We start from the raw sequence: 16186 nt of genomic DNA on the forward strand, positions 1-16186 counted from the left end.
ATCACATCTCCTTCTGTTTATTACCAAGAGTGAAGTCAGTTAGAGGGCTACACACACACTCACAAAGCACAATTCAGCTACCTAATATTCAGTATATAGTATGAATAATATGGCTCTGCTAGAAGTACTGAGGTTAATTCAAAGTGACACCAGCATTTCTTTTTAATGTGGTTCTGGTGGAAAACAAATAGCATAATGGACACCAGGGACTGGAACCAACAACGGCCTACGTTAGCGTATTTGAGGAAATACAACTGACCCTAATATTTGCTTTCTCATTTCAATGAAACAGCAGCTAATGCAGCAGAAGTACGTGTGCTTTTCAGCAATGTGCATTGTGCTCTTGGTGGATCCTCTTGTGCATGTAGACTACTCAGTTGGCGTGAGGTGAATTCACAAACGGACGAATCCCCGCACGGAGCCAAGCGTTAGACAAGCCAACCAAAAGTAAATTGAGCCATTTGCTGTTGAAAATGAGTCCAACTGCCATCTGGCCCCACATACATGGCATGGCCCTCATGGTTCCCATGCCAGCAGACTCTTAAGTTGCTGAACACTCCCAGTCACGAGCGCATAGTTTCCATGGGAATCAGTCCATATTTGTTAACACACACACAATGAACATGGACTTTTTAAAAAACAAATAATATACATGTTTGCACCTCCTAAATCAGATTTAGATCTTTATTTTTTTACATAAACCCCATTGCTTCTCTCAATTGTAATGGCTGGATCTGAATAGCTACAAAAATGAAGATGAGTGATATGTTTTGTATAAATTAAACATGATAATTGAAGGGGCCCTCCAATGATTCTACACATGAAGCTTATTTTATTTGTCTCAAGGAGTTCTACTCGGCCTGTGAAAACAGTGTTATGATGTCTGTGAGTTTGATATAATCAATGACATAATGAGCCTGACCCGCAGGAAATATAGGCCAGGACATCCTATAATGACCATTTATTTTACATATGCTTCTTTCATCTCATTTTTGAAGAAGAGCGGCTCAGCCTATAGAGTCCCATTGGAGCTTAAAGTCTGTTTTACACCTGAACAAGACTTTTGGGTTCTGTTTCCATGGAGATAATTGATGTTCATAAAGAGCTGTATTTACACGACAGAGCAGTCAGGATAGATTGTGTGTATTCTGTTCTGCAGACTAATGCACATGATGTCAAATAAAAAAAACAAACATCTGTTCAGTCCATCTGGGTTCAGGTAAGATGTGAGTAAAAACACAGTTTTAAATAATTAATAAAGCGATACATAGCTCCTGCAGATCTAAATGGTAGCAGACTGATGGAGGTGAATGAACTGTGCAGGCTGCCTGCTGGGAGTGTAAATGAGTTTTTTGTCCCAGGAGAAATATACTGTAACTGCTCTGACCACGTCTACATGTTGACAGAACAAAGGGCGGAGCATTTGAACCTGGATACTGCTCGACTGTGCACGTATCTCCTCATAAACACTTACAGTCTGATATTTTCCAGTGACCCATGTAACCCAAAATTAAAAGGCTTTCCGTACAGCTTTGAATAAATACTCCAACAAGAAGCACTGAAGCGTTTATTGGCTGTTTAGAATAGTTATTTGTATACCAGTTGAAGACAAGGCTGCTGCCCCGCTGAGACGCAGTTGCTGACATTGACAAAGTATAAAGAGCGCTGCCCTGCAAAGAGGTAAAGGCAGTAAACAGGTGCTGCAGCTGTCTGCCTCACAGTGAGAGAAAGAGGGCTCAGACTTAGCACAGAGGGGAGTGGGAGCAGCACCAAGGCTGGCTGACTGTTTGTGTGAGGATTGGGTTACCTTAGCTGAAGCCTGCATCCATGGAAAAGGAGGTCAGAGGTTAAAAGTTGTGCATATGTGAGCCTAATTTGTTGATGCCGATTGCACAATGAGGCCGTGTGTTTCAGTCTGGAAGCGGTCAGTGGTCAATGAGGAAGAGTGAACCTCCTCCTCCTCCTTCCCTGCCGCTCTGCGCTCTGACCAGGTTGTGCAAGGTTACAATGAATTAATTTCCTGGATCTGCCAGAGCTTAAGCAATGAAAGATGGAGGACATTGAACAGGTGGACTTACTAAATCTAACCTTCACTCGGCATATGAAGGACAATGGAGATGCACTCTTTTACACAATGGCATGCCTGAGCTGCCTGCAGCCTCTACAGCCTACAGCACAGTGAAGAATAAAAGAATTTACTGTATGTAATGTTTACATGGAGACAATAACTATTTGATCTTTAATTCCAGCATTTTCCACCAGGAAACTGTTGTTTCAAATGCAGCATTACAGTTTATAAATACATATCTAAATAATTATTATTCTGCAGTAACATAAACATGCTGGTGAACAGGCTTCAGACAAAAACCCTCTATACTGCAGGCGCTCATCTCTAATGTCACCGCAGGACTCTTTAATGAGCCTCGTGTCAGAATGTGGTATGTAGGAAGACAAATGGGCCATGAAATACCACCCTTTTGATAAATAACTCTCTGGATTCAGTTGGAAGGCTTGACATTGAATTAGGTCATAGTCTGCACAACGTATCGACCGATTGACAGTTTAAAACAAATATTAATAATAATAATAACTTGTGCCTATTAAAAAAAATTGATTACCAGATTGACGTTGGCTTTGTTTTGAGGCAGGAGGTCATCATAAGAAAAGGTTTTTAAAAGGACAGATGTGCTTGGGTTTATGTGACTGCTTATCTGTGCAAGGCAAATGATATTAATAACACGTTTGTCTTGTTACATCATAGGCTCGTTGCATTATGTATGATTGGATTGCTGATTATGGCAGCTATGGGAATTAGTACTCTGTATACCTGGTTGCATTGCATAACCATTCCTCAGATATACCCATTGTGCTGCCACTGCGTATATATAAAAATGCTTGGAATAAAACACTGAACTGAACACTTCAGTTGACTTCACTACTTGTTTTTTTTCTGCAGATAGTGATTTCTATTCTTCTGACTATTCTTCACGAACACAGTCTTACATGCAGTAATGTGGAATATACTCCTGCCTGTCTAACTACAACAGTACATTAACTCCTGTACACAACATTACAAGAATGTATTAATACAGGAGTAGTAATACAATAAATGTGCACAATATGCCAATAAGAAAATACACATATCTGGAATTAAACGAATGTAACATAATGATAATGTGAAGCGCAATGTATGACCCCATAAATTTAGAATATGGTGTCTTAGAATGTAAACGTGCCTTTGCAGGAGCGAGAAAGATGAGGTCTATATGATGACCTCACTGGTGCATCTGAAGACTGCAAACAGCACTGGCCCCATAAGGCCAAGTCAAGACGGGTTATTCCCAGAATGCATTTCACAGGGGTCAATATGCTAATTTTAGCACAGCAGCCAATGGCAGTTCAGGAGTTTTGCTCCAGATACAGGGAGGGCCGGATCAGGTTACATGGCAGAGACACACAGTGTACGTGCAGTAATAAAGAAGGACCAGAGGACCCTACTGGGCCTGTAAGACTGATCTATCACCATATGCATGTCCATGACCAAGCCCCTTTCCTTACCACACTATTGGCACCATAAGTATTGACCATGTGACACTATTGCTCTCTGGGGTGGGTGCTCGCAGTCTACTTGTAACAGGATCCTACAGGGCTGACACGTATCGCAACTTTGGGAACAGTAGTAAATCCACCATCTTCGCCCTGACAGACAGTTACGACGTGAAGGCAGAGCGGCACCATCCTTGGGCAAAGTGCACGGCGTCTGAAAAGAGACTCAGAGCACTATCTTCTTCTCTGGCAGACTGTTTTGTGGCCAGTGCAGACACGCTGGTTAAAATGGGTGTTACACAACTTTGTGGTTTTGTCTTTGGGTCAAATGCATCCAAAAATAAAACCAATGCAAGTTGAGGCTGTGCATTTCTCTGCCCGCTGTTTAATTATACTCCAACAGCCTATTTCTAACAACTCTGATACTGTATAACTTACACTCCTGCTATTCACGTAACACAGTATCAGTTCCTGTGCCTGATCACTGGTGCTCGAATATGCTGTTCCCTCCTGTCAAGGCCAGCCCTCTGGTTAAGTAATGTGATTAATAAACCATGAGTCAACTATTCTATCCTCAGAGCAGGCCTGAATTTTCATTTTGGCACCTCAGAGCTGAAGCCGTATGCATTCATAGATGCCTCTGAGGACCTCAAAGAGGCCACATCAATCTGCATATGAGAGCTCTGGGGGCCTGAGGGAATGGTGCAAACCCTGGAAATACTGTACCACAACCTGGTGTCACATATTGCGCACACATTCGTGAAGACTTAGCACAATAGCAGCGGTGAACAAAAGCTCAGAGGTGGCGGCTCGGGAGAGATCAGACACTTCTGACACACATACGCATGCACATGGACAAACTCCAGGCAGGCAGATAATGAAGATGAACACTTCATCTCCTGCGTAGGCTGGTCTATACGTTCGTCTGTGCTAAGAATGGAGATGAAAGCGTGTGACTTGGTGGCAGGCTGTTTGCTGTGGTGTCAGGTATTACAGACTCACACATGGATTTGATCTGCGGTTCAGTGTTCATAAGAGCTTCCTGTCAAAACGCAGATCCTCATAATCCAGACTGTCGACAGCAGTTGCCTCGAACTGGGTGAACCCGATGTATGCAATCGAACGCTGGTCCAGGGCAGCACCTTTGCGACTTGTTCCGTGTTCACCTGCTGACAGGTGAAATCAATAACTGAGGTTTAATGTGACAACAGCGACATACAGTTAGAGCAGAAACATGTGTTTATCTGCCAAGCTACAGTATGTATGGCTAACAGGCCTTTTTGTAGAAGACATTTTCAAAACACATCAGGAAAAGCACAGGTGTAAATAATAATAAGATCAGTGATGGATAAATTCCATGTAGCTGCCTCAGTTTCAGGCAGTTATGGAAGAAGTACTCATAGCTTTTACTTCAATACAAAATTACTTAAGATCACAAGAATCACAATATTTAATTAAAGTAAAAGCACAAAATTATTAACAGAAAAATGTGCTTGAAGTCTTAAAGTAAAAGCATCTGTTGGGCAAAATGATCTCTTTTAGACACAAACTACTTTATATACTGTATAGTTCAATCTATAGCACAGCATCATATTTATAATTGGTCTCATGTTGTTTGTGAGATAAATGTCTTACAAACAACGTAAATTGCTTTCAGATAAATGGAGTGGAGCAAAAAGTGTAATATTCCCTCTGAAACACAGTGGATAAGAAGAATAAAGTAGCATAAAATTGAAATCGTGAAGTAAAAGTATGTCAAAATTGTACTTAAATCCATTACTTTGTTTCTTGTCGTCACTGGTTTCAGGGTCCTGGTGTTGGTCTCGCTGTCACACCGTCATGGCTCAATGGGACACTTGAACAGAACAAAGGCACCATATGTTGTGTTCTAAGCTAAGAGCTTCCTGGACGTAAAGTAGCACTTAAATTCTGAGCACACGGCAATTATCAATATAACATATCTCCTCTCAACAAGAGATTTAGCTGCTAAAGACATCTGGTGTATAGAGACCTTGAATAGGTTCATGTTATATCATTCAATTACACATTAGGTAATCGAAAATGAAACTGATATGTCCTGACAACACAGTCAGAGCCCTTCTCACAGTAAGAGAGATCACAGCCAGATGGCACTAAGTTTCCACGTGGCGTTGCCTAAAGTCTGTCCTCTGGTGGCATTTAACAGGAAGCTCTGACTGCCACACAGCAGGGCGGCTGATGAATGTACTCCCAGCCTCGCCGCTAAACAGGCAGCATCATCGCTCCACTCACTTCAAAGGCCGCTCTTCCTATTCAGATTCTGTCACCGCTGCCACCGCTGGAAGGATGTACACTTGAATGTCTCTTCCTTTAGGGTCACAACACACATCCTCTTGCTGTGTTTTGGCGAGAAAACAACCAATGAAGGAAAGAGAAACACTTCGCTTAATGAAAACATTTTATTTGCCCTTCATAGGCAAAGCGTGTGAATTTACAGTGTGGGATGTTCCTTGCAAAGCGTTACAAAAGTACAAAAAGCACAGTTGTTTAAGGCTGTTTGAGGTCTTTCAGCACAAAAGACTGCAGCCGCATTTACAGGCGGATAAATAAGGGAATAAATATTCTTGCTGGTCAGTTAACAGTCCGGCATTGGATCATGTTTTCACTCCCCGTGGTCAGCTGTGTTGTTGTCAACACTGCTGTCAATCTCGTCTGTGTGGTCACTGTGGTGACCATGGTTACCGTGGTCACTGTGGTGATCCGCATCATGATTCAGCTGTGCATACTCCACTGACCCCTGCTGAGAGGGGGCAAAACAAAAAAGAAACATGACGCATGTGTGAAGAAACAGATCACTGCATGACACTCAGAACCGAATCGATCGGCATGACAGATCGACTGCTTGTAATTAGCTTCCTGTGATTCATACCACGGCGCAAGCTAATTCCTCTTGGGCAGAAATGAACAGAGTAGTGAGAATATGCAGATAAATTGGAAGAGCTACAGTTTCAGAGGTGTAAAAAACATCTGTCATGCACTGATATTTCATGGTGAGAGACAAAGTAAATCATATAATGGCACATAGAGTTAGGCAGCACTTTATTATACTACTTAAGCTTTTCTGATCATTTCTAGAAGTTCTGTTGAAAAGCAACGTCACGTGCAGACAATGCTAACATGTTGATGTTTAGCAGGTATAATGTTTGTCATGTTCAGTACATTACTTTAGCATGTTGGCATGCTAACATCAGCACTAAACACGGTATAGCTGAGGTTGATGAGTATTTGGTCACAAACCAAAGTGGTGCACAGATTTAAATTTGACCTGATGAGGAAACGAACAAGTAAGGGATCATCAAAGTTATTATAAGTCATCCTGAGGAGGACATGAATGTCTGAATCAAATTTAATAAATCAATCCAATAACTGTTAAGAAATCGGACAAAAATAAAAGATATAAATGTGAACCTCATGGTGGCGCCAGAAGAAAAGACAAAAGAAGATTCTCTGGAGACCATGAACGTTTGTACCAAATTTTATTGCAATCCATCAAAAAGTTGGCAAAATAATTCAGTCTGAGCCAAAGTGGGCTGACTGACCAACACTGGCATCCCCAGAGAAACGGTGCTAGTTATGTGATGTAATCTCAGTTGGTTTAGTTAGTTCAGCAGATGTTGATCTCCACAGTAATTTCCTTGAAACCCAAATTAAATAAAATATAATTATCTATTCTAGAAAACTTTATTCCTCATATACTGTGCTGAGCTGTAAGTTTCCCTTTGGACTCATTTGTCTAGACACATTTTGCATGTTTTGTTGACCTGCTGTGTACTGACGAATAGATTCTAGGTTAATTAACTGGAATTAATTAACTGAAATTGAACAATAGAACATAATGTGCCAAATTGCACAGTTCTTTCTGGGACACTTCCTACGTAATTATTGATAAATGATCACAAATGTATGAACCAGTGAAATAAAGTGTTAATACTTTCAGTTACCTGTCTATAAACAATAAAAACGGACTCCACAGGGTTTCCGCTTATTGCACTGTGTCTGTCCGTGAGAGGTCTCTCTGAGCAAAGACACAACAGATTCATGAGTGTGTGTGCGCCCCTTTCTGGCATGTGCATGCGCTGTATGCATGATGTGTGTGTTTGCACTTACGCCATCCGCCTGCTCTGGAACACCTGCAAAAACAAAGCGAGAGGACAAGCTCAGGAAACAAAAGAGGAGTCTGAGGAATAAAGGAGGGCTGGTATCGTCATCAACACTCCCATGAACGAGACGCCAGATCCCAGGAAACTGGGAGCTTATCACGCCGCAAGCAGTCACACTACTTTGGACATGCTGATACAGGCTTTCTCTGTAAGTCTCTTCTTATAAGGCATAGAGCAAAAAACATGCCTGACATTGAGTTTTCCTTTACTTCTGCTGCATCATTGCTATGAATACAGCTGACATTTTAACCGTTATTCGGAGCCAATGAACGAACAATGGACAAGAGTTTCCCCTGTGAGTATCAAACAATGGAGAGTGTTACTCACTAAGTCTTAACGGATGTACACACTGTTTAGCTCTGATTGTTAGAACAGGAAGTTCTCTTTGACGAAAGCAGGAAGTGGACACCTGGCGACCGGGCCCTCTGTTTTAATGGGACATTCTTTCACTAACAATGTAAACGTTTACGGTTGGAGCTGATCCTGTTTCCTGGCGCTTTTTGTTTCGTGGCCTGATTTCTCTCGGCGCGCAAAATAAGTGGGATTTGAACGAGGAGCAGGATGTTAGTCGTACCTTGCTTGGAGTTCCGCACCTCGCTGTACACCGTGTCTGTGCCCTTTTTCACCGGAGCTGTCACAACAAATGAATCATTTTTTTTTTTTTTTTAAGATCAAAAATGACATCGGCGGCATCATTGTCCACTAAAAATATACAAATTCAGAGGCAGTCTCACCTCTGTTAGGATCTGCCTGTCTGGCCTGCACCTCAGTGTACTGAGGTTCTGGTTTCTCTGGAGAGATCACACTATTCTGGTCATCAGACTCTGCCAATACAACACATCAGCAAGCACATACAAAGTTAAACTTCATACAATTTTCAATTAGACAGTGTCCCAGTCAAATTAAGTAATATTTAAAAGTCTGATATATCTTATTCCTCTGTGTTTAAAAACACATCACTGAGCCACACTTCTGCATTGGGTGACATGTTTATTTGTTAGAACAAAAACTGGCACTTTGAGTTGACCAACTCACTAGTGTGCCGAATGTGTATTAATCCGCAGCTGAAAATAGTCCCTGACATAGGCAGCATTCACTCCTGTTTGAGCCACGTTTTCTAAAAACTGCTGTGGCCAGCTGTTACAGGAAATGGCTAAGCCTTTTTAAAAAAGGGAACAATGTTCTCGGGACTTGTTCTTTAAACTCTTTGGTTTACGTCTTCAGTAGGAGCAGACAAGATAGGGAGGTCGGGAGGCATTGAGAGACAGACAAAGGTAATGTTGGTTTTGGTCTTTCGTGGGATTTGCTGGCGATAAGAAAAGCGCAGAATAACACAAGCCTCATCGTTTAAGTTCATACGGTCGACTCACCAGAGCCCGACACGTGCTCGCTCCAAACACTCTTTCCCATCATGCCTGGAGTGACTGCACAGGGACAGAAACAGCCTCAGTAGTTGAATCAATACAATCTACGCCACTGCTTTAATGCTCTAAAATGTACAAGTCAACACTTCTGAATTAGTTTACTAAAACACATTTTGCAGCTCAGTGTGTGTATCAGTATTGCAGACTTTACCATTGGCAGCCTCATTGACCTCTGACTGGGTGAGGCTCAGCCGCTCTACTTTGGTGTTGGCTGACTTCCTGGACAAGGTGGACACAAAACACAATCAGCTTTTTAAAACAGGAAGCTGCACGGGCGTCACCATGCCACCATAACTCACATCACCTTCAGAGGAGTGACTTTTGATAAGAACATGAGAAATGTTTCTTACACTGACAGCTCGCCAGTTGTTTTCCTCTTGAACTGAAGGAGGCGTCTTTTAAAGATGAGAACGAGGATCAGTGCCAGTATAAGCAGGATGCAGAAGACTGCTATTAGGCCTTTCTTCCAGCCAGCCATCTTGACTGTAGAACAGGATTAATTATGCAGATGGGTATGAATTATATTATGATTTTACCAAAAAACAGTTTCTCACACACTTTTCTGCTTTAATGTTCCACTGCTGGGTATACATATGTAGTCATTTAATTTTAATTAGATTTTTGTCAGAGTTCAGTTAAAGTCACTTGTTGTTAAACCTTGTTAAAGTTTATTCTGCACCTGTGCTCACTGCAGAAAAGAGTGTTAACTGGATGCCAACGATGTGAATGAATGCAAATTCCAGCACACATTTTAAATTTCCCAAGCATTTAGTATTTTATTTAATAATGTTAATGTAAAAATTGCCTCAGGGTCTCTACTTCAAATTCATTATGGCTCAATTATTTACATTCTGTACTTGGTTTCTAAGTATTCTAATAAACGCTGGGTCAGAAAGCTGTGTACTTTGTGGCGTACTACTTCCACAACAAGGTGAAAAACAGCTGCAAAGACATTTTTTAAGCTGAGTTGCCACTCAAATCAGAATATAATTCTAGTCTCAATCACACAAATTTCCTCACATTTCGAAATCATCCAGACTCTCCAGGACTCTGACTGGTGCTCACAAAGAGCGCACAGCCATGACCATCATCACCCCTGTTCACTGAAGACAGAACACACCTGTGATCGCCATGGGGTAACTTTGTTGGGTTTCGTTGGCCGGGTTGGTGCACACACAGTAGTATTTTCCTTGGTGCTCTCCTCTGACATCTTTGATCCTGTAGGATCCTTCCAGTTTCTTGGAGGTCTGGGAATGGAGAGCGTCCTCCGTCTGAGTGTGGTACCAGGTGAAGCTGATGGGAAGGGTGCCTCTCTGAACAGAGCACACGAGAGTCACGTCCTGCCCCTCAGAGACGTCCCCCATGCTGGGACGCAAGCTCAACACTGGTCTTGACACAGGCTCTGCGTAGAAAATGTACGTTAGATCAAGTGATCATTGATTCGTTTGAGAGCATCGCCATCATTCCTGCATCTCACACACCTATGATGTTGGTTGAACGTAGCAGCTTCCCCGACTCTGTCACGGTTGTCTTGTGTTGACTGTTTTTCGCGTGGCAAAGAAAGCTGTTTAAGTCTGAACTCTTGTAGACAGCTGAGGAGTTAAAGATGGCCTCTTCCCCCGGCTTGCTCACCGCCTTGACTTCAAGCAGCCTGTTGGGGCCGTACAGGGTGTAGACGATGGGCAGAGTGCCGCTGTCACTGTGACAGAGCAGCTGGAAGCGCTTCCCCAACACCAGCGTACCCCCAACCACACTCAGCACGGGCTTTGAAACAGGAACTGGGGATGAGATAATTAGCAGTTAGCCTGTGCAACAGAACAACATGAACAAGAGTCTGCAGTCATGCTAGCAGCTCTCAAAGCTGTATGCTAATGTGCTCTCAATGACAATACTAACATGTTGATGCTAGGCAGGTGTAACGTTTACCATGTTCACCATCTTAGTTTACAGTACAGTACTAGAGCCATGCCACTAACGCAGCAAGTGCTGCCTAATAACATCCAAATCCATTGTAATTTCATGCATTTGGTGCCTCACCTTTTGCTTTAACAACAACTGTTTGGCTTTCTTTCTCAAAGCTGCTTGTCAGAGAAGCAGCCTGTGCTTTGCAGGTGTAGTTGCCATTTTTAGCAGGATCCGCCACAGTGATGTATGTCTCTGCACTGGTGAGCTGGAGGTTATCTCTGTAGATGGAGAACCGCATGGTGTCATTGTTTATCCTCTCAGGGACGTAAATGGACACAGAGCAGGTCAGCTTGAAGCGGTCTCGCTCAAATATGTCTACGGGCTCCACAGTCAGGCGTGGCTTTGAAAACAGCTCTGTTGGAGTGGGACAGCAAAAATGAAACATTATTCAATCTATATGTGGTATATTTTTTAACTTTGAGGATAGAAAAGGCTTTAAGCCTCAGCTAAGAAGGTTCTTTCATAACAAAGAGGATATCCAGTTCTTGCCTTTGACTGTGACGGCTTGATAGGTTTCTTTCTGCACATTGCCCCACTCCGCCTTGCACACGAGCTCCCCAGAGTCGCCTTCTTGTGCCGTGAATCGATGGCTGAGGCTGACTGGGGCTTGCTTGAGGATCCTCCTGTCCTTCGTCAGGAACACTTCAATGTTCTTGAGCGGACTCACCACTTTACAGACCACCTCCATTACGTCACCCTCAAAGACAGTTGAGGAGGGAAGCACATTCATAATCGGGGAAATGTAGAGTCCTGCAAGACAGAATAATCAGTCGTGTGTCCCTTCTTCAAGCAATCTGATCTTTTCTTGGTGACGTAGCAGCTCTTGACCTGCTCACCTTTGACTATCACTGGAATCTCGCGGCTGCGGTTGGAGCGTCTGGGCCCAGAAACCAAATTGATCTCGTAGTCACAGTACAGAAAGCTGTCTCCAACCTTTCTCAGGGACAGCGTGGTCTCTGATGAGTTCCCAGTGGACGCTGGCTGCTTTATCTTCTGAGACTCTCCGCTCCTAAATCTCTGGTAAAACCGGAAGATGAGGGATCCTTTCTCCTCTGGAGCGCTACAGGCGACTATGAACTCCTCACTCTCATAGGGTGTAGTCTTATCCACATACAGAACAGGGGTCTGCAGGCCTGAGGAGAGGAAAACCCAACAGGGCAGCCATTACTCTACATAGTGTGTATTTCCAGCTTCATGATGAATGTTTACAGGTTTTAAAACTCAGATGCCGCAGAACATTCTTGAAATTTATATTTCTGATTTTCCAAAGTTTGCTTGAAGTCAAAAGACCTTTTCGTTTTGCTGGAGGAAATGTAAAAACATTTTGGCATGACAAAAGAAATTCGAACGTCAAAAAATATAAACGTCAGCAGCAGCAAATTCTTACATTTCTATAGCAAAAAAATACAAAGCTGGCATCAAACAAACTCATTATTTTTACAGCTTCTGCAGTGTGTCTACGGCAGCTCTCTATCAAATGCTGAAGATTCCTTGAACACAACACGAAAGAAACATTTTAAAAATCGAGTCTTTTTTTCTTGTGGCATAACTTTTAGAAAAGAATAACACGACCAGAATGTTCACTGTGATTGATATTTAACTCAAGAAAGTTTTAGGTGTGTGAAATGGTTATTTACACTGTAGAGGGCTGGAAATCATCAGTCTAAAATTTTCTGTCATGCTGCGAAAAATGGTTGGCAGTAGTGTGAATTATTCATCAATTGGTCTGATTAGAGTACGCTGTCTTTTTTCACGTTATACTACAGTGCATTATACTACTGTTGTGAGACCACACAATAACAAAACTAGCCAAGTGAAAACTAATAAACCATGGTTTGAGAAATGCACCAATATGTCATGTCCATCTCCAGCTTTACCTGTGACTTCCAGTTTTTTGCTGAAGCTGGCTCTGCTCTTGTCCTTGACTGTGACCCGACATTCATAATATCCGGAGTCAGCCGCCCTGGCTGGGCTGAGTTCATACTCCACTGAGTCCTCGGTGGTGGTGGACGAGTGGACCGGGACGTCGTCCCGTGTGAGGTGGAAAGTATGTGTCAGGTGAGGGATGTTGTCATGGCTGACGCTGACCTGGCAGCGCAGGGTCACCCATGTCCCGCTCTGAACCGTGCTGCTGGGTAGGATTGTGAGGCCAACGGCATCTATAATGTAAGCTGCATGCGTGCATTAGAAAGAAATAATGTCAGTAGGGCTGCGTGTCTCATTTGTGTAAAACCAACATTAGGGACTGAGCCAGTGACAACACTCAGGATGTATTATTCTCTCCACAACAAAGGTGAAGACTGAAGGAAGGCACTCCCTGGCCACCAGTCTGCTGCAGAGTAAGCAGGAGCTGCTGAAGGAAGGAAAAAGCTTCAACAAACAGCGTCTGACCCCCTCTGCCCCCCTGGGAGAGCTCTGTTGATTTATCCCAGCTTCTGCTCTGCAGCAACAACAACAGCACAGAGTAACCTGCCTCAACAGCTACGGAACAATCACTTAGTCCACACCCTCAAAGCACTGCTGTTCGTTTGGGCTCAGCGAGGTCGGGTGACTGAGGCTGTGAATGACTGTGCTAACTCAGCCTCTGTGGGAATAGCACATATGTAGAGTGAGAAAGTTCATTCTTGACCTTGAAAGGAGTAGTTTAGAAGGAGAAGAATAATCTTAACTCAAGGTCTACCAACTACCTTTGTCACAAAGCGTCAAAACTCTGGAAAAAAAGTGGCGGACCTTGAGTTAAGATTATCTTGTCAAATACATTAAGGAATATACAGCATATTTTTACGTATGCTTGTTTGTTTTCTTGCACCATCCTCATGACTGTACGCTAAATATGAAGCTTCAGCCAGCAGCTGCTTTGCTTAGCTTAGCATAAAGCCTGAAAACAGTGATACAGCTACAACAGCTAGACTGGATCTGTTCATAAGGTAAAGAAATCTGCCTACCAGCACCTCTAAAGCTCACTAACACTTCAGATCTCTTTTGTTTCATTTGTAGAACAATTGATGTGCAAAAAACATGTTTGTGGTGTTGTGTGTCTGGCTGCTTGTTGACCTGGAGCTCTACCTTCCTGGGGTCTCCTCTGTCTGCTGGCAAAATCACGCGGACAACAAGACTTCAGGTTAATTACTGAGCTTAAGACATGCTGGTCGGCAGATTTTGTTACCTTCGTACCTTCGACACAAGCCAAGAGGTGCGTTTCCCAAAATGCTGATAATTCTTTTCAGACACCTCTAAAGCCACCTAGCCAAGAGCTCCAGATAAACCCTCGCACAAGGAGATAACAAGACGAAATTAGCATTTTCATTCAAACTCATGCTGTTTGAAAGCTATTCAGAATTTGGGAAGTTCATTCAAACTCATGCTGATTTGAACGATTACCCAGCCTCACCTGTGACAACTAAAAATAGCTTCAGTGAATCTCACGAAAGACTTGAAAATATCAAAGAGGCCAGGAGTGCATGATACGATGCCCGTTCCCTGCAAAAAATAACTGTGGGGTAAAAATAACTTGACTGTCTAATGCAGCAAGGACTTGATAACCTGAAACTGTCTCATTGCTGGAGAAACTACAACCCCCCGGACCAATAATTAAACAGGAGTCAACTCTATACGCTCTAATGTAGTTATACTTACATGACTGTCCTCTGGCACATTGCCCTGTGTTTGGAGAAAAGCAGAGAAAAGGGAAGAAGAAATAGAAGTGAGAATTACAAAATCAGGTTCAACCGAAGGAACATCCGTCATCCTGAAGCAGCACAACGGTGGGTCCTTACAGAGGTGGAGGAGGCTGGTGAGCAGCAGCAGCAGCAGGTGGGGGGGTCTGGAGTCCATCCTGAGTGATGGCGGTTCACTGCTGTAAGATTAAAATATTAAAATACAGAGGGATGAGGAGGCCAGAGGGGCAGTCAGAAGGACATGGGAGGGGAATAGGAAGGGAGAGGTGGAGCGTGCGGAGGACAAACTCTGAGCGGTCGTGTTCTTCGTCTTATCATACACACTCCTTGTGCTGCTGGCCTAACCAGGAAATGGCTGTTACTTCCTGAGGAATCTACCATTCGCTATGTTCTCATTACTGTGTGAAAGAAGAGGAATTCCACCAATAATGTCAGAGAGACTCAGGAGAGAGCTTCTGACCTTGCAGACCTCCTGAGCTCTCCCCCAGCGTGGAGGGTGTTTCTTACATAATTCAACAGCTTTATATGAATGACAATCATTTAGAGCTGCATATTCTGTGACTGCATTTGGTGATCTTGCAGACTGGACTGTGCCCCCCCACATGGGCTAACCTCGGGTAGGCCTCGCTCCACTTTGCTCGGCCCACAGCTTCACCTCCTAGATTGTTCATGTCACCTGCTGCTTCTTTACTGGACTGCGGGGAGTTGCCACTGAGCCATGATCCAGTCTCTAATTAAAAAAATTCAGTATACGCATAATCAAAACATGCAGTCCTCTGACAGCACCACCGTTCACCTCACAGCCCATAATCCCCTCCTGCTCCGGTGCTCAGTACCCTCTTGTTAAAAGCGTGAGATGAAACTATGATGGAGCCACTGAATCATTTATAAGATACAAACTAAGATCTTAGAAACTGCCAAGCTTTAACTGCAGAGCGTGTGGTCACATGTTTGCAATCTGCAAATACACAACATAAGGGAATATCATTATGCCTCTGTTTGGGATATCAATCCTTCAATTAATCTACTACCCACTTGAAGAGAAAATTAGACTTGAGTAGGCAGGTATTATTGCTGGACAGGTGTAGATTAATCTCATCACAAATATTGTAGTTGTCATAGCTGTGCTTCCCCATCAAATAAAAAGCCCTGGGCTATGGGAGTCCTCGGGGGAGCAGTCACTCCACTCTACGCAGCATATTTCCCACAGTATCACAGGCAGCGTGCTGAATGCCATTATCACAGACTTTCGTTTGAGTTTTTGTTGTCACGAATACGCAAACGTGCAAACATTTGCATGCTGAGGAGGTGGTTTCATTTGTATTCAAATTCCAGATGTGTGCATGTATGCAGTGCTGCGGCACCTTGCAGTCCT

General features: G+C 43.2%; 1 protein-coding gene across 4 annotated transcripts; it reads right to left on the reverse strand.

Moving 5' to 3' along the window:
* Positions 1-5973: 5973 nt before the first annotated feature.
* Positions 5974-15036, reverse strand: pecam1a (platelet and endothelial cell adhesion molecule 1a). 4 transcript variants are annotated; one of them, XM_041956743.1, is made up of 16 exons: positions 14911-15036; positions 14771-14794; positions 13012-13305; positions 11971-12267; positions 11624-11884; positions 11207-11488; positions 10651-10947; positions 10290-10571; positions 9520-9652; positions 9321-9388; positions 9116-9169; positions 8480-8569; positions 8320-8376; positions 7693-7715; positions 7527-7600; positions 6191-6325 (listed from the first exon to the last, which is right to left on the reverse strand). In XM_041956743.1, the coding sequence occupies exons 1-15, from the start codon at positions 14966-14968 to the stop codon at positions 7568-7570; spliced, it is 2253 nt and encodes a 750-aa protein (XP_041812677.1). In that variant the 5' UTR covers positions 14969-15036; the 3' UTR covers positions 6191-6325; positions 7527-7567. The 4 variants fall into 4 exon arrangements, with proteins under 4 accessions (XP_041812676.1, XP_041812675.1, XP_041812677.1 ...); XM_041956744.1 differs by having other exon boundaries at positions 6194-6322; XM_041956742.1 differs by lacking the exon at positions 7527-7600 and having other exon boundaries at positions 5974-6322.
* Positions 15037-16186: the final 1150 nt, after the last annotated feature.

The sequence above is a fragment of the Chelmon rostratus genome, chromosome 17 (assembly GCF_017976325.1).
Source record: "Chelmon rostratus isolate fCheRos1 chromosome 17, fCheRos1.pri, whole genome shotgun sequence".
NCBI lineage: Eukaryota > Metazoa > Chordata > Actinopteri > Chaetodontiformes > Chaetodontidae > Chelmon > Chelmon rostratus.